The following is a 27,969-nucleotide window of genomic DNA, read 5'->3' as shown; positions in this document are numbered from 1 at the left end:
TTTGCACTGAGCAATTCCATTAAAAACGGCTGTGAAAAATACATAACGGGTTTCGTGCAGGCGCAGTTCGTCCTACTAACGTTCTAATCAAGTTTCTGTGACACATTTTTTTAAGCAGAGCACGACTAATTACTTCTATAAAACTACTGTTACATGAAAGCAGCCACTGCATGTATAAGAAACTAAGGTGTACACAGTTATTTCCAAAACATAGCATCATATAAAGGACACAAATTGCCAACTACAAAGGTGTTAAAAACTCATAGTAGTGTCATATTCTGCGATAAAAGACAGGATTCATATGATTCATAGGATTCATAAAATGTATCGTTTTGTGACGCACGTTGAAATTTGTCATTTCCAACACAAGATATTGAAAGAAACTGTACAATTCCAGTCTTTTTCAAGGCATTCATTGACTGTACAACCCCAGTCTTTGATGACGATTCTTGAATTTGGTAAGTCATAATGACTTCTACCAACACAGATGAACTTTCAAGATATGACATCGTCTTGTTATATTCTCTGTATTCTACAACAAACTGTCTTCTTTCAGCAATTCAGAAAGTTTTGGCTGACGTTGTATGGAGACTCCTCACAGCGTAAGCACAACAAACAAACAAACAAACAGTACAGAACGTTCTAAACAGTCACTTAGCGTTGCTTGGTCCCGAGCTGGCACAACCGTAATAATAAACAAGCTAAAATAAAGTCCAACTAAACCCTATCCTACTTTTACACGCTCCGTCCCTCTATTCCAGTTAGCTTCACTATTCCTCACACGGATGCCAGTAATTATGACAACCTTACGTAGAGGTGGAAAAAACTGATCATATGTACAATTGGCTCAGAACTGTTTACATGAACGAAAATAGTTTTGGTCTTTACATTACTTTTCTTCAATGCAGATTCCCAGTTCTTGAATCCCCAGTGCTGCTTCGTACCTGTGTTCCAGCTTTCAAACTCTGTTATTGCGATATTTAGTTTCATGGCAGGTATTCACAGAAGGTTACAACGCTTCTGCTTTAATAATTTGTGGTCTGGATGTTTCTGTTCCGCATCACAAGGAGGTGTCAGAAAATTGTGTGCTTGTTGTATGCTGTGATGTAGTTGTTTCTTAACAAACGTATAACTAATTTGCACTGTGTGTTAAAGAAGAAGTCCAGTGCCATTACAAAATGCACGATGACATACCTGTACGTGCATGATATCTTGTAGAAAATCGTCACAGTTGTGGTCAAGAGAAACATGAAAAGTTTGAATACGACTTACTTCACAAACTTTGTCAGCATTTTGATCGTTTCAAACGGGTAACATATTTCACCTCATTTTTTTTTCCAAATACCTATTAAAATGACTGGTATGTAACATAAATGTATACCTACACACATCGCTGGATGGAAGATTGTTCTGAATACCTCTGCATACATGTATGTTACCTCCTCTAGTCCGGTACAGCAGGTCGGTTTGATCCTGTGTGCCTGTCTCCTGTAGTAAGTTCCGTTGGGCGGCAGTGTGATTTGGCATCGATGCACTTTCTTTAACAACAACTGGAACCTTAACTGGAACCGCGCGACATGCAACAATCTTGCAGGTGGCACCTTACATCCGCCTGATTCGCACTTGTGTGGTTGCAGTGGCCCGTCAGTGATGAATTTCGTCTCCTGGAACTAGAATAAACTTCTCCTCCTGTTCTTTGCAAATTGGTCTAAGTTGTTGATGGCATCAGTGCTGAATTTCGTCCGCAAGGAACTAGAACAAAATCCTCCTCCTGTTAGTTGAAAATTGCTCTATATACTAAGTTGTTGGTGGCAACTTGGTTGAAGATATGCATTATACTTCTTTCTGAAACACCCGCATGCATGGTTTATAAAGGTGGAGATACCGCCTACGCCAATCGGAACGCAGGAGACAACTCGCAGACGGCATTTTGATGTGAAACCGTGCACAGGGTTAGATCACCAAGAAACAGGTGGCAGAAAAACAAAGATGGCGGACAGAGCCCCGTGACGGTGACCTCTGACGTCACGAGGTCAACGGGCGAAACCAACTCACAGTCCGTGTGGGTGGCGCTAATATTGGTCGACTTGTTGCAGCTGTTGCAACAGTTCTGATCATTTGGTCCGTAAACAGGTTGATATTTCGTGGATAAAACGGTGAAACATTCGCTTCTGTCCCACACGCTACGTACTTTCCGCGACTTTAGGCACCCGTGGTGGTCTGAAGTGAGTCCTCCCGGTACAGTTATTACCGGTAACGGTGTACTTCCAGACTGGTTACTCCTTCCAGCAGGTTTTATAATACTTCTTCTTCTTCCTGTCACATTTTGTACGAAGGCTGCGCGGTATGTCATCATCTGATCTCTGCTACGTATTTTCTCTTATATCTACTGCTGTGGTGTGAAATCCGCCTACAGATCTTTTCAGACAGTGTCATAGATAGTTAGTATCCAATATGAGCCAGGTAAAAATGTGCATCGTGGAAGTTTTTTTTATCAGTGATGACTGGATGTTTTGTACCTCGCGGTGAGGATGTGTATGGGGTTTTCTCCTCGGTGTGAGGGTGTGCATGGGGGGATCAGGAGCCGCTGCTGGCGGAGGCGCTGGGACTCATCCTCGGCTCGATCTGCAGCGAGGTGGCGTAAAGAGCGTCGTCGTCAAGTATCAGCGCCTGGTCCAACAGGTAACTCGTCACCTGGGGGGAAAAGTACAAGAGAGTTAACAGTAGTTACTGAGTAACTCGTCACCTGGGGGGAAAAGAACAACAGCGTTAACAGTAGTTACTGATAGAAAATATGTGCTAATAATGTATGTATCTGTAGGTATGTGTGAGGAAAAGTACTGAGTAACTCGTCACCTGGGGTACAAGAGAGTTAACAGTAGTTACTGAGTAACTCGTCACCTGGGGTACAAGAGAGTTAACAGTAGTTACTGAGTAACTCGTCACCTGGGGTACAAGAGAGTTAACATTAGTTACTGAGTAACTCGTCACCTGGGGTACAAGAGAGTTAACAGTAGTTACTGAGTAACTCGTCACCTGGGGTACAAGAGAGTTAACATTAGTTACTGAGTAACTCGTCACCTGGGGAAAAGTACAAGACAGTTAACAGTAGTTACTGATAGAAAATCTGTGCTCATAATGTGTGTATCTGTATGTATGTACAGTGCGTCGTCGTTAAGAATCAGCGCCTGGTCCAACAGGTAACTCGTTACCTGGGGGGAAAGTAGAAGAGTACAGAAAATCTGTGCTCACAATGTATGGCAGATATTTCGTCACCTCGGGGGGGGGGGATAGAGGTTGTAATATCCAAGCGGATTCTACAGTGGCAGTATACTGCAAGCGTTGTTTAAAGCTATCTAGTGAGGATGCCCCTACTATACTTGGTTGTACTCTTCAAGTTCCAGTTCTACTCTCTGTGTTCTACTTAAGTCTGGATAAAAGTTTCATTAAGTTTCAAATTCGGTGTCCTGATAGTCAAAACAAATGACAATATATCATATAAGCTCGAAGTGCTCATTAAAAATACAATTTCTAACAGAATTGCAAATGTTCCTTAATGTACAAAGACGAAGAGTTTAATCCAGGCTCACGACTGTAGAGGTATCGGTGGCTACACTTATGCAAAACAAAACAAAAAAGTATTCTTTTGGGGGAAAGGGGTAGACCTGGAGTCAATTTTGGTAAGGCAACAGTGGCTACTAAAAGATGACACGTTTTTCTTACCTTAGGATCATATTCTATTTTGTATGGAGTCTGCTGGTACTGCCGCAGTTCCCGGATTACATGTGCGATCTGTGGATAATAAGAGGATTGATGTTCTGTTTCTTAATTTCACTTCAGTAGTGAGTAACAGTTACAGCGTAGGAGTACTTATCGTGAAAATAGCTTCACTCCAACACAAATACGATTGGACTGCTCACTTCATTATTTCTAATTATCCTTCTGATGCGATGATGAATAAAACTATACAGTGGTGACAGGGTATTCTCAGATGCCTTTTGCATCTATGGAGTTGTCAAACTCTTCTATTTCTGTGTTAAATGGTCATGATCTGATGATAAATAAAACTATATAATGGTGACATGGTATTTTTACAGTGCCGTTTGAATCTATGAAATCGTCTCCAAAAAAAGCCCAATTTTTTTGTGACAACGTTTCCGTCCTTACCATCCTCATCTTGGAAAAATTGACAAGACCGTCTTCTGTAAAGTTTGGTGCTCCGTCCTCTATGAAAGCCAAGTCCGTCAGGTACACTCCTAAGTATGGCACGCATGGAGGGTCACATCTGCGGGAAGATATACATAGAGTAGATTGTCGATCAATTTGGTGTGCATGGCAGTAGATGTCATACAAATGTTTTGCAATGTAGGCCTACAGGATACTGGGGATGTTCAGCAAACCACGTATCTCCGTAGTCTTACGTATCTGTGTATCTGTGTAACAGTTGTACGTACCTGTGTAGTTTCATGTATCTGTATAACAGTTTTATGTATCTGTGTAGTTCTATACATACATGTGTAGTTTTACGTATCTGTGTAACAGTATTACGTAGCTGTGTAACAGTTTTACGTATCTATGTAGTTTTACGTATCTATGTAGTTTTACGTATCTGTGTAGTTTTACGTATCTGTGTAGTTTTATGTATCTGTGTAGTTTTACGTGTCTGTTTAACAGTTGTACGTACCTGTGTAGTTCATTCCTCATATTTTTGAATCTACCATCAGACGACACCAGATTCTTGAGTTTCTCCACAAGCTGCTTGGTCTGAAATTTGAACATAAAAGACTTTATTACGACGAAGACGAAGTGCAATGCCTTATTATACAATACGCTGATTAAAGGGTTGACGTGCGCATACGCTTGGCCGGCAGTTCAGAGATGAAGATTCCTGAATGGTATACAGTTCTTGTCCATACCATGTTTTGGTACATGTCCAGACGTGTTATGTATCAATGGCCTTTAACTTTGACATAATATGCATGGGGTCGTGTGGCGCAACGGCAGCGTGCGCGACTCGGAACCAAGAGGTCCCGGGTTCGAGTCCTGACATGCCACCGATCTTGTGCCCTTGGGAAAGGCACTTTACACGGCTTTCCCCACTAGACTCGAGTGGTCCCGGGTTCGAGTCCTGACATGCCACCGATCTTGTGCCCTTGGGAAAGGCACTTTACACGGCTTTCCCCACTAGACTCAAGTGAAAATGAGTATTGTCTGTCCTGTATTCGTTTCTATATGTGGGACACAACACCAGCAACAGCTGTCTCTGTTCCGCGTGTATCGCACTGTTGCAATTTCAATAAATCAAAACCAATTAATCAATCAATATCCACAGTGCATCTCACTGGACGCAGTTCAAAACCGTTTACATGTTTCTCTAAGTGTGGCTTCAAATATCCCAAATCTAATTTGGTAAAGGTTAAGTTTCTTTTTTTATAAGTCAAATCAATAAAGAAATAAGTCAAAGTATTTTTTTTCCATTCCTACCTGTTTTGAGACCTTTTCCCACGTCTTCTTGAGTCTGTAGATGGCGCTGTTCTGGAAGGCTGACGTGATCTCCAGAACAGAGTTGTAGTTATGCATACACCTGGAAATAACACAGAACAGAGTTGTAGTTATGCATACACCTGGAAATAACACAGAACAGAGTTGTAGTTATGCATACACCTGGAAATAACACAGAACAGAGTTGTAGTTATGCATACACCTGGAAATAACACAGAACAGAGTTGTAGTTATGCATACACCTGGAAATAACACAGAACAGAGTTGTAGTTATGCACACACCTGGAAATAACACAGAACAGAGTTGTAGTTATGCATACACCTGGAAATAACACAGAACAGAGTTGTAGTTATGCATACACCTGGAAATAACACAGAACCGAGTTGTAGTTATGCATACACCTGGGAATAACAGCAGCAGTATCGGTATAGTTATACTATACAGAGGTACACCTGGAAATAACACCAGCATCATTCAGTATCAGTATGGGTAGACAGTACACCTTCAGTCATTTAGTCGCTGACGTTGTTCTAACTTCTAACAAGCCATTATACATCCATGTGTTACAAAAATATCTAATGCATGATTACGACATGGCGATGACGTTTTGAGAATATGTATGTTTTCAGTCACTCGACGTCTTTTCTAAATTAACTATTCATTATTACTTTCCTTACTTGACTGGATGGGGGAAAGTTTTCCTTTTCCAAGAAAGGGGTTCCAGCAAAGAGGCTCAACTCATATCCATTATTTCTTTTGGGCCAAAAAATTGAATGTAAGTTTTGAAGAGTAGAACTGATCCTTTAAAGACAGATATATGTTTCCAGTCAGTTACCCCACTTCCTTATTACTGACAATATTGATTTCTACTTTCCTTACCTATTTTGACTCAGTTGGAAGGAAAACTTTAACAAGTTTAAGACGGAAACAGTAATTACGAACCTGCAGATGTCGGCCACTGCAGTCCACTTCTCGATGGCGCTCGCTCGGCCGGGGATAGTCGGCTGGCTGACAACTTCTGACGCCACCAGTTTACTCACCTGTGGGTAGAGTCATCAATCATAGGAATGTGTCAGCTCATAGGCACATCGTTCTATTTTGGTGTGTAATTGTACTATATACTATGACACTAAATACTAAGTTTTTCCTGCAATGCCTTAAGGCCGATTTTGTTCTGTTCCCTAAAAAAATCATACAATCATTAATACTACTACTACAGGCGCTACTAGAAAGCCTCCAATCCTTCTAATGTCATAATGTCATGTTAGAGACTGCTACAGCCATGGTGAATTACTTACTGAAGTTAATTTCAGGCATGAATACTAGACAAGTTTTTGATACCTCATTGAATCTCTTGCTGGTGAGCATGATGTGCGGCGCCCGGGTCGCCTTGTCTGGCTTCATCCACGCCTTGTTCAGGAACTCCCTGGGTAGAAAACAGCACGGATTGGAGGAAGGTGTCTTTAAATAACGTCAAGACGTTAACAATGGCAGACGTTGCAACTGCTATATTATGTTTGTGTATGCGGAAGAGCAAGGAGGTTAAAAATCAAGATTTACCTCTTCGGTAAGAGAAAAGGGGACAGATAGGTGCGAACAGCACGGATTGAAGAAAGGTGTGTTGAAATAAGGTGTGTTAAAAATCAAGACGGACAGAAATGGCAGACCAGCCGAAACCATCATGCAAGGCACAGTCCACGGAGGAAGAAAGAGGGGAAGTCATCGGGAAAAAATGGGTCCGGCATGACACTAAGTGAAATGTTAAGAGGAACACAAAACCGAGAAGTGTGGAGAAAACTTGGTCGAACAATTTGGCTAAGGGATAGATGAGACGAAACATGCTTTGTGTGAGCGAGAGAGATGGGGATGGCGCAGAGAGGGTGAAACAGAGAAAGTACGGCAGATTCATTGCCGGCACTCACTCATAAGAGATGAGCACTGCAGAAGATGGTAAATCATCATACAAGGAACAGTACAGGGTAGAAGAAAGAAGGGGCAACAGAAAAGACGAGAGGCTAATATTAACATTGCTGCACTGTGTCTGCTTGTATGTGTGAGTGGAGGGCACAGAGATGCATTGCCGGCACTCACTCGTACGGAATGCTGCAGAAGATGGTGTGGTCCGTCAGGGTCAGCTGTTCCGCCAGCTGTAACGCCGACAGCGTCTCAAACGTCGCGCTGTCCGCTCTCTGGAATCAGACGGTCAAAATAAGTTATGTAGCCTGCGGTCCAGCCTTGTTAGCTTTGGTAGCGGATCTTGGGGAGCTGACCAAGGCTGGACTCCAGGCTAGTTGTTATTTGGATTAAGGTTAGACATCCAGGAAGAGCACAAAATCAATCAGTAAAATCATAATAATGAATCCAATTTATCGACTTCAGTTATAGTTAGAGATATCAAACGTAACGCTGTCCGCTCTGTGGAAGCGGAGTCAAAATCGGCTGTTACGTCGATGAATGTAGAACATAACGTAATACACAATTAATCATAAAATAATCACCATTATTAAGGAAATGTATCCAGTTGCTTCGTAGAATTGTAAGTTGTCGCACGGTTATGATTCCTAACATTTAAGGCAAGGTCTATTAAAATGTAATACTATGTAATGTCATTCCGGAATAGTTCAGGAATGTATAGTTAAAAACTGTAATAAAGTTATTCCTTACTTTTCCTGGATTCAGAATCTCCTGCAGTCGCGCCTTGTTTTTGTCACCGTCCTCATAGGCCAGCGTTCTGCGATACAAAAGATACGAAACCATCTTTATCACAAAGTTTTATAATCTTCTTAACTCAGAAAATATGCATGACATGGTCAACACAAGTAGCCGTAGCAACACCCTTTCTGTCAGCATACGGTAACAATTTTTTTTCATCACTATATATCTGTGATTCTACTGTACTGAAATACCCATAGACACACAAGCAAAAATACAAACACACCCAAAATTGATCCTCCGTACATGGGTGTAAAAAAACTATTAACCAAGAATAGTATATAGGGATTTTTTTAAAGCTAGTGGATACTAGCTGAAACGTCTGACGTTTTCAAAATCATATCCAGTTACTTGAGTAACTACTTTTAGGTGTCTTTTACTATATCATATGCTTTACTAAACTGATGAAATCTTTTCGGAAATTACCTCAGAATGTTGGAGGCTGCTTTGTGTTCGCTCGCCAGTAGCCCCACATCCCCCATCATCTCCTCCAGCAGCTCCACAACCTTCGCCTTCAGCACGCTGTCCATCTCAAAGTCCTGGAGAAAAGTCCAGAATTATGTTTTAGGCCATGTCGATTTGATTATATGGATGACATCCTCTGGGAACCCAAAAACTGATGCGAGCGTACGAATAAAAAAAGATTGGCCAAAAAAAAGTTGCTTTCATTATAAAATCTACGCGGTTTTGAATATTGAACAAATGGCACATTGTTGTATGGTTTGTCGAAAAATCTAACCTTCAAATTCATTTCTTTACATTTTCGTCTTTTTCATTTGATTTTGGCATTCTACAACATTGATATACATGTAGCTTTCCTCTTTTTTTTACAACCTACGGTATATATTTGCTCATTTTTCAACTGTTTAGTACGATTTACAGTATAATTGAAAACTTGTTATATCAATGTTATAGCACGACGCACGAACGTTTGGTGGGGGGGGGCACTCAGGGGCGTAAATACATTACCTGCTTGTGCTTTGTTGTCCAGTGCCGCAAAACGTTCAGCACACGCGCAGTGGCGGCCGTGCTGATGATCTCCTCTTTGTTCTTCCTCTGTTGCTTCAGATCTGGAGACGACGTGATGCAACTGCCGTAACCTGGGGACAGCAGAGAAAAATCGAGTTACCTCTCATATAACCATACACACCTACAACTGCCGTAACCTGGAAACAGAGGAAAAACAGTCATCGTTCACACAATCACACACACCTACAACTGCCGTAACCTAAGAACAGAGGAGACACAGTTATCTTTCACAAAATACAGCTGCCGTAACCTGGAAAGAGAGAAGACATGGTTATTTTTCACATAATCACACACACCTACAACTGCCGTAGCCTGGACAAACGCAGAGAAGATTACACACAACCATATCCTGCAGCTACTTACCTACAGCTGCCTCAATAGTCTGGACACAGACAGCAGAGGAAACTCGGAACCTTACCTTTTACACTATCATGCCACACACACAGCAGTGCCGAGACTACTACCATGCTACCTTTTAGTTTTACATACCCTGTACGTGATGTAGCTACATAACTACAGCTGCCATAGCCTGGACACAGGCAAAGAAAACTTGATTATCGTTACCTGTAGCTACACGTCTGAACCGAAGCTGTTGTAACATACAGAATGGCTCTCTTCCCACTAGGATAAAGTTTTCTGGATCTAGCCGAATATATCCGCTTCAATCCGACTTCGCTTCGATCCGGTTCCAAGCCGGATCAAAGCAAATCTATTCGGCTCGATCCGGACAATTCTATTTTAGTGGGAAAAGGGTCATTGGCTCTGGAAACCCTCTCGATTCAGCTGTGCTATTAAACCGAAAGGCTTCTTTGTACATATTTAGATACGGGAACAGATCATTTTTCTTATTCAATGCTTATCTAGGGATATTGAAAATTTAAATTCATCTTTTGCATTTACGCTGACCCCAATCTTACCCTGTATCTATACTGTAAACACCAACAGCTGTGACACAGACACGCGCCTTTCTGTATGATCATACAAAAACAGCGGAGAGAAAATTTACATAAAGGAGTTTCTTGACGTAGGCTTTCTTTCTTGGATAATCATATTTACATCTCCTAAAGGAAAAAATCAAATATTGTTTTTCTCTGACGTAAAAGAAGAAAGATTTGATTGATTTGATTTCTTTTTGTAGCAACGTATTTACAAATGCGTCATGCGTTCCTTTTTTAGTCGAGTGGTCTGAAATTTTGCATAGAGAGGCTTGCAAATTTCCTTTCTAATACTCTATATGCTGTCATCGTACGCTTGAATTTATGAATATCTGAGTTAATCTGCATCTTCATCTAAATCGGACTGTAAAAAGATAGACAATGATTTGACTTGTCAATTGGAGTTCATACTTCTATTCCAAAGCCATGAATAGTTATTGTCATTATGAATCTGCATCTTGCATGAAAACATTGCCTTTTAAGTTCATATAATTGTATTTGTGTGCATCTGAAGTGTCAACACTTTATAAATACTCTGATTCTGTAGTATCCATATTGATAATGATGTAGCTAATGCGTATTAAAAAGTCTATGTTCCCTAACGTACAAAGATTCGATTCACTTCGTTTTAATTTTATGTATAATTAAGATATGTTAGGATTTATTCGACATTAGGTCTTATTTAACACATTTATTTTATTGTTTGTTATTTCATTTATGTAGTTTGCCATACATTGTACCATGTGCAATTGTCGTGCAATAAAGTTCTCTCTGTTATCCACGTATGTTTAATGCACTCTGAGAAACAAACACAACATGCTTGTGGAATCCTCTTGGCTTTGCTCACCAAATAGAAAAATGATAATGACAGTTCCCTGTGGTCCTTACTACTTTGAGGGTCCACATCACTTTCACACCTGCTAAACTGTAATGTTTTTGACGTAGTTCAAAACTTCATTTACTGTACGGGTAGATTCTCGTAATTGATAGATCACCAACTTGTCTTGTTTGTATTTATCTTGGTTTTATCCACCTTGTAATTATGCATGTATCTTGTCAATGTGTTTTATACTCGTTGTATGTTTTTGAGTAAAAGGTGTTATATAAGCAAATTTTGCTTTTTGCCCAATACTCAGTAAATGTATATGAATAAAAACAACATGCTTGTGAGATCCTCTTAGCTCTGCTCACCACATAGAAAAAAGACAGATCAGTGGATGCGTGTTAGAGTTGAGCTAATTTGCAGGACACGAGGCCCAAACTCAATTGATTTCGCTCGGATCACAAACAGCTCTGTTATTGTAGATACACGTAATGACAGCTCGAGGCTGTATAGAGCAGGTAATTGTTGATGAATCACATCGATAATCTAACTCCTGTTGATAGTAAATATAATAGAAGCTACGTGTACTGATAATCCACGTATGCTAAATCATATCATAATGATATAACAATGGACGTATTTGCTCCAATGAGAAGGCTGTGAGTTAAATGAGATGAAAGGATGGAGCTGATATATAATTGCTGACGAAACTCATCGATGTGACAGTTTCTCTTCGTATCAAATTAGAATCTGGTGCTAAATGAGATAACGATGATACAAGAGTGGGCATATTAGCCCAGATAGGAGCTACATGTGGCACACCATGTGCGTACACGCTAACACACACCAGGCATGGCGGCCGGTGATGAAATCACTCTGCTTGGAACAAGCACTAATAAAACGAGCAAAATCACGAAAAATATTATGACAGGTTCACCCTATCTGGTACACAGTACGATACATTCCATAGATTATTGTCATGTCCAACTACCATATCTGCTTACGTAGGCCAATTTCTGTACACTTAATTTCATAAGCGAGACCATATCATCAATACATGACCATACTGTGACTCATATACTGTATAGATAGTAGTTTGTAGTAAGAAATGTACTAAGATGGTTTAGTTTTGTAGTATTGTTGTATTACTGCCACACATGGTACCACATACGACTGTCGAGCAATAAAGTTCATTCATTCATTCATTCATTCATTCATTCATTCATTCATTCATTCATTCATTCATTCATTCATTCATTCATTCATTCATTCATTCATTCATTCATTCATTCATTCATTCATTCATTCATTCATTCATTCATTCATTCATTACTGCTTTAACATTGAGGTGATACAGATCCAGAATGCATGTCATTTGTCAGAAGGGCAAGGACGGAGGTTCTAAATTTGTTGCTGAAAGACGACTCTTCGGTAGGAGACGGAAGCAGCACACAACCAACACTAGTTACACCGCACAATAAAACCATCTCACGACCAGCGGGAGTCTATTGCATGATTACTCCCACGGTGACAGAAATACTTTCAATCTAGGAATCACTTTAAAGCAGTTTCGGAGCGTTAGACCCACCCCATATACATGTATGTCTGACATTTCATCATCATCTTAAGTACTGCTGAGCCCAATATTGACATTGGATTACTAGCAGCTGCACATGTTGTTATTTACAAAACAAGTGACCGGTACAAGTAGAAACAAGGGCAACTAAAGGAGGGGACACTACGGAACGTAAATAACTGAGTCTGTAGGTGTAAAGGACAAGACAGTGCATTTAGTGTGTTAGTAGGACATACATATATACATATATACAAGACGTGTAGGGGCGACTCAATGCAGCAGGGTCCTCGCCAGTCCAGATTTGAACTGGGCGAGGGACCCCGCCTCCGCCACACCAGGCTCAAGTTCGTTCCACTCTTTGATGGTACGAGGGAAGAACGAGAGCCTGTAAAAGTTGTTCCTACTCGCGATGGTCTGCAGCTTGAGAGCGTGGTTGGTGCGGCGGGAGCATCGAGTCGCCGGGACAACTCTAGATGCGTGCGGCACAGAAATAACATTGTTGGTTATCTTGTATAATGTGGCAAGTCTGGCGTTCTTCCTTCGGTGTGCTAAGGACTGCCAGCCCAGCTTATTAATCATGTCGGTGACAGAACTTGTACGGTAATAGTTGTTGGTAACGTACCGGGCAGCTCGTCTCTGCACCATCTCTATCCGACCCACCTGATCCTGGGTGTGTGGATCCCAAACACTGCAAGCATATTCCACCTGTGGTCTTACCAGGGCCATGTAGGCCCTTTCCTTGGCCGCAGTGCTGGCGATCCTCAGGCAGCGTCTCAGCATGCCAAGTGTTTTGTTGGCCTTAGATGATACGGCATCAACATGGCTGCCCCAGGTCAGGTTGGAGGATATGGTGACCCCAAGGTATCTAGTGGAACTTACCTTGTTTAGGAGCTGGTTGTGGAGGATATACGAGTGAGTAATTGGAGTTTTGGATGATGGGATGGTCATTACTTCACACTTTGAAGGGTTAAACTCCATAAGCCACCTGCGCTCCCATAGGCTGATGTTATCTATGTCTTCCTGCAGTTTAGCACAATCAGATTTGTCATATATTGGCATCTGTAATATGCAGTCATCTGCAAAAAGTCTCACCTTGGCACTTACAGCATGTTCTGGCAAATCATTGATGTAGGCTAAGAAGAGGATGGGCCCCAACACTGTGCCTTGGGGGACTCCCGAGGTCACAGGCATGGGGTCAGAGCGCTCTCCATCAAGCACAACTGTTTGCGACCTACCCAACAGGAAGTTCTGAATCCAGACAAGGGTGTTTCCTCTGACACCATAGTACTGCAGTTTGTGTAGCAGTCTACGGTGGGGAACTTTGTCAAATGCCTTGGCAAAGTCCATAAAAATGAGGTCTGTCTGGGTTCCGTTGTTTCTGTTGAAGGCCAGGTCGTCTGTTAGTGAGAGCAGCTGGGTTTCACAAGACTTGCCATGGCTAAAACCATGCTGGAGGTCATACAGAATATCATTTGCTTGAAAGTGAGACATCATCGTACTTGCGATGATGTGTTCCATTAGTTTAGAGCAAATGGATGTGAGTGAGATTGGGCGATAATTTTCAGGTTTGGAACGATCGCCTTTCTTATACACAGGGGCTATGTTTGCCTCTTTCCACGCCTCGGGTACTGTACCTGTGTCTAGGCTTTTTTGGAAAATTACCTGGAGGATAGGACTTAATACTGATCTGAGTTCCTTAAGGACATGGGCGTGAACTTGGTCTGGCCCAGAAAGCTTTGTGGATGTTCAGGTTATTCAACAGCTTGTCAACTCCACTCACCTCTATTGTGATGCCTGACATGGAGGCATGAGGGCTAGGCCCTAGGTCTGGCAGGGGGTCGTTTGGAGGCTCGTGGGTGAACACAGACTGAAACTGGTGGTTAAGCAGATTGGCTTTAAGCTTACTGTCTGACACCAAAGTACCATTAGTCCTAAGATGGGAAACACCGGACCTCTCCGACTTAATTGATTTAAGAAAACTCCAGAACTTTTTGGTACCTTGCTTAACATGGGGATTATTTTGCGCAGTGTCATTTGCGTCAACTGGTATATCGAGGACGACAGACTCGATATATTGCCAGTAGCATTTCTTCATCTTTGCATTTATTTCTTTTTTAAACTGGGACATTTGCAAGATATCTTCTGAACTCGACACTAACTACCATGACCAACACCTGTTGATATTATCTTACACTTTTATAATGACAATGACAATGAACTTTATTGCATGTTCACGCCCTACACGGGCCAAATGCACTTAAGTTAAATAACTTGGTAATAAGAATACATTCGTGTGCTATTTCTCTATCTACAGGATCTACCTACAGGATCTCTTCTCTCTTTTTGAAACATGTATGAATAAATTTACATAGTTTTTCAATTATATCATAGCGCTTGGATATCATAATATGTTTGAACAATTCTATTTTCGGCATATATATCCTGTATAATTTTGTTCAGAACCCTGTTAGGGTAAGGATCAGGCACGGGTCTGGCTAGTCTCTGCGTATCCAAGAAGGTACATTTGTATATATTTGCCCCAGACACGGTTCTGGATTTAAGTGGATTTTTCAGAATCGAGCCTGAGCATGGTTCTGGATAAAGCACAGTTCTGGATACACGTGGATCATACAGGACTAGGCCTGAGCATGGTTATGGAAAAATCAGGGTTCTCGGTACAACAGGCCCTACCTGACGGTGATGAAGTTTCCGTCTGATACTAGTACCCTCAGGTTGGCTGATGGGTATACGTTAACCCGGTCCTACCTACTGTGGGTAAAGCACGGTTCTGGATAAACCACGGTACTGAATATACCACCGGTTCCTACCTGAAGTGGTGAAGTTCCCGTCCGACACCCTGAGGTTGGCCGAGCCTGCTGTAGCTGCGGCGAACGCGTGGTTATGGACATAACACGGTTCTAGATAACGGTTAGGGTTAGGGTTAGATAATACTCCTACCTGACGTGAAGTTCCCGTCCGACACCCTGAGGTTGGCCGAGCCGGCTGTAGCTGCGGCGAACACACGGTTATGGATATAGCACGGTTCTGGATAACACACGGTTCTGGATATACAACCCCAAGTTCCTACCTGACGTGGTGAAGTTCCCGTCCGACACCCTGAGGTTGGCCGAGCCTGCTGTAGCTGCGGCGAACGCGTGGTTATGGGTATAGCACAGTTCTGGCTATAGAACCCTGTACATGTCCTACCTGACGTGGTGAAGTTCCCGTCCGACACCCTGAGGTTGGCCGAGCCGGCTGTAGCTGCGGCGAACGCGTGGTTATGGATATAACACGGTTCTAGATAAGGGTTAGGGTTAGGTAATACTCCTACCTGACGTGAAGTTCCCGTCCGACACCCTGAGGTTGGCCGAGCCGGCTGTAGCTGCGGCGAACGCGTGGTTACGGATATAACACGGTTCTAGATAACGGTTAGGGTTAGGGTTAGGGTTAGGTAATACTCCTACCTGACGTGAAGTTCCCGTCCGACACCCTCAGATTGGCAGAGCCGGCTGTAGCTGCGGCGAACGCGACCACTGCAGAGGACGTGCTGCGTCGCCTGGACGGGCGTGATGACGTCACCACCACGCCGGGAGCGCTCTCTGCGTAAGCGTAAAACCACATTTGCATAATCTGCCGACAGACAAACCCTTTTGCGTGCGTACGCGTACAGGTGATGGTAGGACAGCGTCGGGCTGCTAAGTATTGCCTAATATGGATGCTACATGATTGCTGTGATGATTCGCCAAAGAAGCAGTTACTCAAGCAACTGGATATGATTTTGGAAACGGTCAGACGTTTCAGCTAGCATCCACTAGCTTTCGTCAGTGACTGAGAGACCAGAGGAGAAATGCAGGTTTATAAGCACAAACTATTGATTGATATGCAAATAAAGTGAAGGCAATTTTTTGGAGGTCGAAAAGGGAACAAAAGATGCGTTGATTGTTGCAGCGTGTTATGCTATGATATCGTATGCATGGCATGTACGAAATAGCTTGTACATGTGTTTTTTGTTACCACGTTTACCAACACCAAAGATGTGTTGAAGATCACGACGTATAACATAATGAAGATTTTGGAAATGTTTGCAAAATTTAAAAAAAAACATTATCACACTTTTAGAAGAGGACGCAAGTACATCTCCACGGACCTTATAAGGGCCGAGTTGAGAGAAACTAGTTTGTTTTCCGTGTTTTGTTAATGTTACCAACACTAAAGATGTGCTGAAGCTCAAGACAATGTCTAAACATACGTTAGATGATGTCGATTTTGGATGTTTTCCTGACTGAATCATTAACACACATAAAAAGAAAACGGAAAACAGTTTTGGCTCCATATAGACCTTATGTTTGAGTCGTGGGAGACTTGCCTCCATGTTTTCGCTTTTAAGACAACCTTTTTACCTACATTGCTTTCAAATGGCAGCTTTGGGTTGTATCATGTCAGCCGATCTAAATTTGTACTGTGCTCTTTTTAACTTTCTACTTCACAGACATTTAAAAAAGCAAAATGAATAAGTCTGCTGAGAAAACGGTGGATCAATTTTATACAACTTAACTGGGATATCCCAATAAACTTAAATCATCCCACACAGTAATACAGCAATACTTTGTGTAATACACCATAGAGCGTTTTCTCGTCAGCACATAGAGTCACACCGCTATAGAACGAAAACTTTTCTTCTTTTAACTTCCCAAAACCCATAAAATTTTAGAAAAGGTGGGACATTACGTCTTCCGTGGTTTACAAAAGTGAAGTCAAACCCTTCAGACATAGTTTAGCAATAGTTATTAAGACAGTTACATTTCGTTATGTACATTTTAAAGTTATTTTATACTCTGTTTCAGAGTTCTTTTATATTTGTAACATGCAATTATCCTTCGGGCATGGATTTGCAATTGCAACAAACTCTGTTTCTATATTCAGTACAAACGGAACTGACCACCGTCTCCAGCGCACAGCAAGCCACCGGACAACATGGCGGACACTCCTAACACGTCATAACCACGTCACAGCAACGTCACAAAGGCGCATGCGGAGTGGGAACAAGACAAGGATGAGAGCGCGGAGTCAGCCACGAGACAAGCGTCATGAGAACACAGGTTTGCTTTGAGCTCCTGCCACACATAACTGGCGTCCCGACCTTCTCACAACCATCTCCCAACCTTCTCCCAACCTTCTCCAGACACCATAGTTGGGAGTTAGTCCTGTCACACATAACTGGCGTCCCGACCTTCTCCAGACCATGGTTGGGAGTTAAGCGCTCCTGTCACACGCATAGCTGGCGTCCGGACCTTCTCCCGACTATGGTTGCGAGTTAGTCCTGTCACACACAGCCGACCATAGCCTCCCAACCTTCTCCAGACCATGGCTGGGGAGTTAGGCAACTGTTGCTGGACACGGCCTCCCAACCTTCTCCAGACCATGATTGGGCGTTGGTCGTGAGCATGGTACACTAGCAGTTGAGAGTTTGTCGGCGATGTTGGCTACTGGTCTTTAAAAGTCGTTTCTGGCAGCCGACTATGATTTCTGATTGATCAGAGGACCAAGCTGGAGCTAGTCTAAGAATAGGATGGATTTCAGTCTACTTTCTACTCCTACCCCAACCTAAAGCCGACCTTGGTTGGGAAATGGTCGGGAGTACAGTCGTGAGAAGGTCCTGATGAACGTGTGGCAGGGGCTCAAAGCGTTCGCACGGCATTGTGTTTGCGTTTCGCAAGAGCAGGACGACGTGCACAAGACATGACGACCGTGCAGGACGTACGAGCCCGGTGTCCGGTACATCGCGGTTTGGGCGGGATCTCTTCGGGGCTGTGGAAGGTTTATCCACCGCCCGGCTCAGCTCTGGGCTCCCGGTAGGAGTTTTGCAGGACGGGAGTTGATTAGCCCACCGCAAAGATTGAGCTGCTGCCTTGGTACTCTCCAAGCAGAGATAGTGGGGGAATGTTTGTTAGCTTTCTACATATGGCCGTTTTTTTTTTGTCGCTACCCCCACCCGTCGGTGGCTGGCGACCTTCTCTGGCTAATGGATGCTGCCTGGCCAATTTGATACTGTCTTTTTGACACCGAGAGGGATCTGCTGCGGCGGGGAACTAGTCTACCACACCCTGGAAGATAACCTGCCCCAACCACGATATAGACTGAACACCAGACTTTTGCTAGCCTGGTGCCCAGTCTTACGTGATTGGGGGTATTGGGGTGTTCAGGCAGGCTGTTTCTTCGGGGGCTCTAATAGCTTCCCCCGCCCAGTGAAACAGGCCGACCCGGTACGTAGGAGTGTTACGCTAATAACAGATGGTATACTAGGGGATTTAAGATGTGTCCCCCTCTCCAACCGCGGCCATGGCGGTAGGGCTAATCAATCTCCCATCGTGAAATGCCCACCGGGAAACCTAGCTGAGGCGGGCGGGAAAGAGTTCCTACTACAGCCCCGAGGAAAACCCGCCCCAACCACGATATAGTCTGGACACCAGGGTTCTATCTGCAGGACGAGCTCGGTACCTGCATGCACCAGGCGAGGTGAGTTCGGCGGGACCGGAGAGGGGGGGCGTGGGGCGGGGGAGGGGGAGCGGCCCCGCCCGGGTTCGTCCACATTCCCCGTCGAGCTGGCTGCAAATGATCCATGCAAACCGCAAAGTCACATACACTCGTCTTCATGCCAACAAAAATAACTATATATACAAAGCAAACCATGGCAATATCTACCCAGTGGCGTTAAAGCTATTTTTGAACAAGGCATCCAACATGCGTGGTCTCAACCAACAAAAATAGCTACTAGTATACATAGGAAGCAATCCAAAATTGCACTATCTATACCCAGTACCGTATAAGCTATTTTTAACAAGGCATCCAACAAAAAAAGACTGGGTTTTACATTCTAGTAATCGCTGTTGTCAAATACAAACAGCATCTTCAAACATAACGTGTCTTATGCTACATAACGGCATCAGAAGCAAGACGGCATAAAATGCAACACGTTAGTGATTTCTATCCAAAGTGCTTCCATGCATTTTAAAGCAAGAAGAGGCCAGCAGGAGGATAACTTTGTTTGGGAGTTTTGTAGCCTGGAGTGCAGCCTTGTTAGCTTCAGTCCGCTACCCCAGAGTCCGTTACCCCATGCACGCTGATGACCATAGACATCGCCTCGAAAGGACCCAGTTCCAATAGCCAATCACAGCGTTTGCATGTATTTTCGGCGAATCCTATATTTCTTTATTTCAACACCAAAAAGCAAACCTTGCAGCAGGGATGAAAATCCCTGAATTGAAAGAGTTAACAAAAACAAAAAAAAGTTACAATAGGCAGGACAAGCAGTATACTATATACAATCCCTCATATACACTATAATACATAAAAAATTTGTACCAAGCAAAAAACTATATACAGATAGGTTTAGGAAATATAAATCTAGTGATGTGACAGTTCTTTGTTGTATAGGGCTATGGCCCTGTGGAGAAAGGACCGCTTTGTCCTAGCCCTGGGAGCACTCACTGGGAATACTTCTGCTGAAATCGTTTGAATGGTAACGGCGCCCAGTCTTGTTGGCTGGGTAGCGGATCTTGGGGAGCGGACTAAAGCTGACAAGACTGGACTCCAGGGTAATGGTTTTGGAGATGGAGATAAACAGAACTTACCTGATCGGCGGCGGCAGGGAACGGGCAGGGCCGGGGAGGAGGGCCGGTGGTGGATCGGCGTCCCAAGTCGCTCCTGGGTAGACTCTTCTTTCCTGTTGTCTTCTGTAATCTGCTGGTCTCCTTCGCATTTATCTAGTCGATACATAATAAAAGACAGAAATGGTATTGACAATCGCATGTGCTGAAGTAAGATCAGAGCTGACATTCCTTTCACAATCTCTACCCTATCAATAAGTAATATTTCTGTCTATAGTATCGTTTTTAACCACCTCTAGTTTCTTGTTGTCTCCCGTCGTTCTCCTTCGCATTTAAAGATAAAAAGAAAAAGAAAAAAAGAAAAACATTGCAGAAAATGTATTTATAATTGCATATGCTGGTAGCCCTTTTACAGTCTCCACCCCATCAATACGTTATGATTGGGCACAACATTCCTGCCTATCACGGTATAGTTTCTAACACGCCGTGAAAACCCTTGATATAAAGAAGGAACATCAAAGACTGTTCATCAAAGAAGGAACCGCGGACGCAAAATGCTGGAAGCCTCATGGAGAAGACCAAGATTGACGTGTAAGGCAACCACGGAAAAACATTCGGAAGTTTCTGGTACTAAGTGTTAGCATAGGATCATCGCACCAGGTGGAGGCGGACGACCCAAAGTGCCTTAAATGAAATGGCACGGCGAGAACTAAGGTGCTAAATTACGGTAATTGATGCTACTTACTTCTTCTGAAGCTTCTTCTGAGCGGATGCCGTCTGATGTGCTCGTTTGACTCGAAGGAGCGGCCGTTGTCTCCCCTGTCCTCCGACAGGATGGTGGGCAGAGTGGTGGTGGAGTGGGAGCGAACTCTCTTGGTGGCCGTGTGGACCTCAGGGATGGGAGGGGAGCCCATGTCGGCCTGCAGATGGCCTCCGGACTGCTCCAGGGTACTGGAATACAAAAACGTTTATATACTGTATATGGTAACCTTCCCCTCCAACTCTGTCCTGCCATTTGTTACATAATCCAACACCAGAGTGGGAGCGAACTCTCTTTTTGGTAGTGAGGACCTCAGGGATGGGAGGGGAGCCCATGTCGGCCTGGAGATGGCCCCCGGACTGCTCCAAGGTACTGGAATATATAATAATCTTTGTTGTAAGGGTATTATATAAGTATATATTATGGTAACCAGCCACTACAACTCTGTACTGCAACTTGCTACATAATGTACAGAGTGGTGGTGGAGTGGGAGCGCACTCTCTTGGTCGCCGTGAGGACCTCAGGAATGGGAGGGGAGCCCATGTCGGCCTGCAGATGGCCCCCGGACTGCTCAAGCGTACTGTAATACAAACACATTTATACATATGGTGACCAGCCCCTCCAACTCTGTCCTGCAACTTGCTACATAATGTACCCAACACCACATGATGCATGCTACAGCACCAGTTAACACAGTGACAGACATCCGTTCCAGGTCATTGCCCTTATTTGTTTGAAGAAGAACAAGAACTAGGGCTAGGGCTAGGGCTAGGGCTAGGGCTAGGGCTAGGGCTAGGGCTAGGGCTAGGGCTAGGGATAGGGATAGGGATAGGGATAGGGATAGGGATAGGGATAGGGCTAGACCTTACCTGTTGTGCTGACAGAGACATGTCTCCGGCGCTCGGTAGACCCGTATGAGAGCCTCCAGCACCACGCTGCCAGACGTGAAGACCCGGTACGTGTACAGGAAGGTGTTGAGGAAGTCTATGCTGAGGAAGCGCAGATCGGTCAGTCGCTCCAGAAGCCTCTCCACCGTGGCGTATCTTATCTGGGGCACCTGAGGACAGAACCACAACCGAATCAGCTCACAAATGTCTTTTTCTTTTTTTATTCTTACATTTCATGACTGGACATGGTGACGGCACACTCAAGTTATATCAACTTATTTATACCGTCACCAACGCAGAGGACAAATACGGAACAGGACAATACTCATTTTCACCTGAGCTAAGTGAGGGAAGTCGTGTAAAGTGCCTTTCCCAAGGGCACAAGATCGGTGGCATGTCAGGTCTCGAACCCGGGACCTCTAGGTTCCGAGTCGAGTACTCTGCCGCTACGCCACATGACCCCACAAATTCGTCTTTTTCTTTGTATTACTCTTTTGTATGACTATTTACTCGCTTGTATGACATGTATGGCTATGCTATGTCTAATTATGTAAGAAGGCAACTGATATCAACGACACTGCCAGGGATTGCCTTTGCAATTTCATTAAAAACATTCTGAGGTTCAGCCTGTCATTCTCAGTATCAGACTGTTCAGACATATAGTTAATGTTGCATGGCCGATGAAATTTAAGATTTGACCATGGTCAATATTGCCCGACGGAGGCAATATATATAGCGGTCCCATCAGACATTGAGCAACATAATCTGATGGCACTCAGATGACTCTACTATAGGTTTTATGACTATACATAGGTTTGCATTCACGTCAGGACTCGACAATTTAGTGAAATTATAGTGTCGTTTACCCATATCAATGTAGTCCATTATTGTGCAAAAGATGAAGGTGAATAGTACCCTACCAAACACTGTAGGACATGTATCGTAAGCAATATACAATGTAAACAATGTATTTTAGTGATAGCAAAGTCTTCAGTAAAGAGAGCTGTATCGTACTGACCTTACAGGAGTTGAGCGTTCTACTGAAGCGGATGTCCACGTCATCATTAAACAGGCGGGCGTCGGTTCTGTTGGAAAAACATTAAATACATACATTTAACACTTCAGACTACATTATCGAACTTGATAAATGCACGAAGGCAAAACGGCAAAAAGAAGCAAGCAAGGATAACACAACAAGCTTTTCCATCCATTAATTCTACCTGAAATAAAGAATATATAATTATATGAACAAGCACATTGGGTCCGTATAGCACGACTCCCACCTTAAAATATATACCACAGGCACAAACAAAATCATAAGACGTGGCCAGCGCAGATGTATATATATATATATACTCTAGGCCACGGACTAGCATACCAAATACCATACTGTAGAGATGCATCAAATACCATAGAGTAGAGATGTACCAAATACAATACTGTATAGATGCACCGAATTCCATAGAGTAGAGATGTCCAAAATTCCATAAAGTAGAGATGTACCAAATACCACAGAATAGAGTAGCACTAAATACAATATTGTACAGATGCACCGAATTCCATAAAGTAGAGATGCACAAGATACCACACTGCAGAGATACACCAAATACCATATGGTAGAGTTGCACGATGGAGATGGAAATAAGACAAACAAACAAACAAACAAACAAACAAATGGATCTACTATAGCTTTAGTTGGCTGTTTTTTTGTTTATTTCTTTTGTTTGTTTATTCTGTTGTACCTTTGTATTTGGATCCGTGGTATATGTGTTATCATTTGTGTTATTGTTGGTTTATTTGTTATTTTGTAAATGAACAATAAAAATTAAAACAATAAAACAAACAAACAAAGGTTCTCACCTGATGTTTTGCGGCATGAGGACTGACGACACGTCTTCTGTAGCGCTGTTCAACAGACCGTGGTAGTGGATGTTGTCGATGCACTGCAGAGGCCAATGACACACAAAAAAGCGTTATACAATGTCTACATTACTGTGATAGTGGATGTTGTCGATGCACTGTTGGGTTCAATGACACACAAGCGTTATACAATGTCTATATATGGGGCAAATCTGGGCAAATCTACGTTCTTTGACACGCGGAGACAGTAGTAATGGATGTTGTCGCAACACTGAGGGGTTCAATGACACACATACGTTATACAATATCTACATTACCGTAGTAGTGGATAATGTTGTCAATACACTGTTGGGTTCAATGACACATAATTGTGCCTGGGGCAAATCTACTGTATTTGATACGTGGATCCGGAGTTCATTTAGAACCGTGCCTGATCCTAACCCAAACCCATTCAGGCATAGAACTAGTTAGGTACGGTTCTGGATACAATAGAGGCTATCCAAAACAGTGCCTGATGCTAACTCTAACCCATTCAGGCGTAGAATTCTATAAGCACGGCTCTGGATACGATATTGTCTGCATTACCGCCATAGTGGATATTGTCGGTACAATGTGACTGTAGAGTTGAGTGACACTCAGGCGTTATACAATGCCTGCATTAAGTAACAGCCACACCGGGTGGGATGCCAACGGCATCACTCATTCCTTTAACAGGTGATCATTAGAAGAAATGCGTCCTGCGGCGCCGAAATTACGTTTAAGAAAACGTTTTTTGTGCTGCAGACTTTGCGCGCGTGGCACAGCTAGCCTCGTAACCAGACCACCGGGGCATCTCACTATCTCCACGGTGCTGAAAGTGTTGTTGCCTGCCCAGGGATTTTTTATCGTGTTGGCTAGGGTTACTGTAAGTTTACAAATTTCCGCGATCTGTTTAGATTCGCGGGGATCTTTGTACCGCGAATCTATTTCCTATATGTTGTAGTTTATTTTGACATCGCTCCCCCCAAAAAAACTAGAAAGGCTGGCTGGAAGGATACGCTACCAGAAAAAGGCCGATCCTCAGTACGACTGGGGCTTTTGTATAACGAAGTGCACTATGCTTTACCCGGAGCCACGCCTGGGGGAAGTCTACTCTTGGATACGCGGAGGCTATCCTGATCCTTAACCTAACCCATTCAGGCAGAGAAGTAGACAAGCAGGGTTCTGGATACAATAGAGACTTGTGAAACACCCCTAAGCAGCCCGGTTACCAGGCTAGAACTCGGCGTGAGTGTTGCCAATATGGTTGATGCCACCCACTCCAACAGTCGCGCTGCGTGAGTGGAGTTGAAAGAGGCTGTCGCCGCTTTGAACGGTGCCTGATCCTAACCCTAACCCATTCAGGCACAGAACTAGATATGCACGGTTCTGGATACAATAGAGACTATCCAGAACCGTGCCTGATCCTAACCCTAACCCATTCAGGCATAGAACTAGATATCCACGGCTCTGGCTACAATTGAGACTGGTATAAAACAGCCCCAAGCCGGCCGGTTACCAGGCTAGAACACAGCTCAAATGTTGTCAATATGGTTCATACTAATCTCCAAGGAGATCTTTTGGTGGGGGTAAGACTATCAAATTGGCCAGTCTGTAACCATTTCCCCACCCAAGGTAATGGTGGTGGTAGCGAGGAAAAAAGGGGCCATATATAAAAAGCAAACGATCTTCCACCATCAACCTCTGCTTGGAGAGTAGGTTGATGCCACCCACTCCAACAGTCGCGCTGCACGAGTGGAGTTGCATGAAAGAGGTTGTCGCCGCGTTTGAACGAGCGAGGAACCGTTTTAGCGGACGACACCGGATATACAGTTGGCGCGTGTGCGGTCGGCCCTCGCCATGTCTCGCAAGTGATTAGATTCTCATCATAAATAGATTCTATACAGGATTAAACACATTGACAAGATGTGAACCCGTCACATGTGGAACCACAAAAAAGCACTGGTGCGAACTTTTCTAAATAATTGTGAGGCAGATTAGCAGAAGGATTTGACATCCATCAGTAAAAACATGCAATCTACTTATATATAGTTATATAATTTGGCACAAAGTAAATACAAGATCCAAAATTTCAAGACCTTCAAACAAAAATACTCTGAATATCTGTGTTCTACTTGGGTCATTAGAACAGAACGCGTGTTCTATTTGCATGGGTCTTCCTTTGGTCATTGGAACAGAATGCGTGTTCTATTTGGGGTCGCCTATGGTCATTGGAACAGAATGCGTGTTCTATTTGGGGTCGCCTATGGTCATTGGAACAGAATGCGTGTTCCATTTGGGGTCGCCTATGATCATTGGAACAGAATGCGTGTTCTATTTGGGGTCGCCTATGGTCATTGGAACAGACTGCGTGTTCTATTTGGGGTCACCTATGATCATCGGAACACAATGCGTAACCCACCTGGCTGATATCTCTGCACCAGGCCGTGTGGTTGCTGCCATTACTACGTACACGGCCAGAGGACCCTGTTTACTTTCCACAAACAAACAAACAAACAAACAAACAAACAAACAAACAAACCCACCTGGCTGATATCGCTGCACCAGGCCGCCTTCTCCTGTGTGGTTGCGGCCATCAGTACGTACACGGCCGGAGGACCCTGTTTACTCTCCACAAACAAATCAACAAACAAACAAACAAACAAGCCCACCTGGCTGATATCGCTGCACCAGGCTGCCTTCTCTTGTGTGGTTGCGGCCATCAGTACGTACACGGCAGGAGGACCCTGTTTGCTCTCCACAAACAAACAAACAAGCCCACCTGGCTGATATCGCTGCACCAGGCTGCCTTCTCCTGTGTGGTTGCTGCCATCAGTACGTACACGGCAGGAGGACCCTGTTTGCTCTCCACAAACAAACAAACAAGCCCACCTGGCTGATATCGCTGCACCAGGCTGCCTTCTCCTGTGTGGTTGCGGCCATCAGTACGTACACGGCCGGAGGACCCTGTTTACTCTCCACAAACAAACAAACAAGCCCACCTGGCTGATATCGCTGCACCAGGCTGCCTTCTCCTGTGTGGTTGCTGCCATCAGTACGTACACGGCCGGAGGACCCTGCTTACTCTCCACCGTCAGTTTGAAGGCCAGGGACTCATTCTCGCTGGTCGTGATGGTGGAGTCTGGAAAATAACAGGTTGTGCATCAACAGTCAGAATAAGAAGACTGCCTAGTGCCCACATTGTAATGTCTTACCTGCAATCCCAATAAAGTTGAAGTCAGCCTAGACAGGTAGCAATTTCAAAGCCAGCGCATAATATTAACATTCACACTATTCAGTCTGTATGTCTTTCTACTATTTCTCCAGTAAGACTAAGGGACCGAGGATAACCTCAAAAACCGACAGTTGCATAAAGGAGTCTTTGAGTCCATGTTTACTTTGTTCTTCTTGATAAGCGTGCGGTGACGTACAGGTGGTCTCCCCCAGACTAGATGAGACAATTGTTACAGCCGCCATCTTAGCCTAACAGAGGGCAATCTGCCAATGAATAAGGCTCAATGTCATCCCTAAGGCTTCGGCAGCGACCAATCGGGCTCAATGTTAACCTTAAGGCTTCGGCAACAGCTTTTTGGCCCCAAGGTCGACCCTGAGGCTTCGACATCTGCCAGTAAATGAGGCCCAAGGTTAGGGAGGCCAAAGTGAAATATTCCTGGGAAGCATTTTTGTAGGCATATATCTTGAGAAATAAACATCATTGACAATCTATTTCACTGCTGTCAATAGCACTTACTAAGGTTAATAACCCCTGAAAATTTCAGAGACCTGCAATGTTGGAAAGTACTGATTTATTGGCGTTGAAAGTGGAAAAATATCACAAATATTGCTTAAAAAATTGCAAGGTGAACGCCACTTGTATGAGTAAGAGCAGGCCCTGCGGCTGAATGTGGAGGCGGCATGCTCCCACCTCCGCACGTGCCTCCCACTCAGGAACCTGCTGCCGTGACAACGCGAGATCATGTTCCCCGGGGAGGGTCAAACAAGGACAGTGGTGAAATGTTGTTTTTACACGCCCACCTAGGAAGTGACTAGAACCTGCGCATATACTACGGTTATTGCACAACGATTGGAACAGATACAATGTATGGCAGAAACAATGTAACATGTAACAATGTATGGCAGAAAAGAAGGTTACTAGCTGGTATGAGCCTATCAAAATCCTACAACGGGTACTATGTTGAGAGAGAGAGAGAGAGAGAGAAAGAAAGAAAAAGAANAGAGAAGAGAGAGAGAGAGAGAGA

The 27,969-nt window shown here is 43.7% G+C and overlaps 2 protein-coding genes across 2 annotated transcripts in view; both read right to left on the bottom strand.

Annotated features, from left to right (window-relative positions):
- Positions 1-10: 10 nt before the first annotated feature.
- LOC109463497 (ras-specific guanine nucleotide-releasing factor 1-like) lies at positions 11-15,778 on the bottom strand. Its single transcript, XM_019760332.1, has 13 exons — positions 15,770-15,778; positions 15,537-15,720; positions 9,185-9,315; positions 8,642-8,754; positions 8,168-8,234; positions 7,595-7,692; positions 6,845-6,929; positions 6,446-6,543; positions 5,485-5,584; positions 4,685-4,764; positions 4,168-4,285; positions 3,724-3,792; positions 11-2,694 (listed from the first exon to the last, which is right to left on the bottom strand). Exons 1-13 carry the CDS (start codon positions 15,776-15,778, stop codon positions 2,578-2,580), a joined length of 1,269 nt encoding a protein of 422 aa, XP_019615891.1. The 3' UTR covers positions 11-2,577.
- Positions 15,779-19,503: 3,725 nt separating this feature from the next.
- Positions 19,504-27,969, bottom strand: part of LOC109463496 (ras-specific guanine nucleotide-releasing factor 1-like) — a 26,143-nt gene continuing 17,677 nt past the window's right edge. The window contains exons 4-10 of the mRNA XM_019760331.1: positions 26,713-26,852; positions 23,693-23,775; positions 22,851-22,917; positions 21,815-22,002; positions 20,931-21,136; positions 20,210-20,341; positions 19,504-19,508 (exon numbers count right to left, since the gene is read on the bottom strand). Of these exons, the coding sequence (XP_019615890.1) occupies positions 19,504-19,508; positions 20,210-20,341; positions 20,931-21,136; positions 21,815-22,002; positions 22,851-22,917; positions 23,693-23,775; positions 26,713-26,852 (821 nt within the window). The remainder of the gene's footprint in view (positions 19,509-20,209; positions 20,342-20,930; positions 21,137-21,814; positions 22,003-22,850; positions 22,918-23,692; positions 23,776-26,712; positions 26,853-27,969) is intronic.

This window comes from Branchiostoma belcheri, unplaced genomic scaffold (genome assembly GCF_001625305.1).
Source record: "Branchiostoma belcheri isolate BF01 breed outbred unplaced genomic scaffold, Haploidv18h27 scaffold127, whole genome shotgun sequence".
NCBI lineage: Eukaryota > Metazoa > Chordata > Leptocardii > Amphioxiformes > Branchiostomatidae > Branchiostoma > Branchiostoma belcheri.
The sequence above is the reverse complement of the archived record's forward strand: the minus strand, read 5'-3'. Positions and strand labels throughout refer to the sequence as shown.

What these genes read in the sequence shown, in the direction of transcription:
- LOC109463497 (XM_019760332.1), bottom strand. An exon ending in TTCTGCAGCATTCCGTACGA is followed by an intron (nt 6,930 to 7,594) that starts GTGAGTGCCGGC and finishes TTTTCTACCCAG; the next exon opens with GGAGTTCCTGAACAAGGCGT. An exon ending in CCAGCAAGAGATTCAATGAG is followed by an intron (nt 6,544 to 6,844) that starts GTATCAAAAACT and finishes CTCTACCCACAG; the next exon opens with GTGAGTAAACTGGTGGCGTC.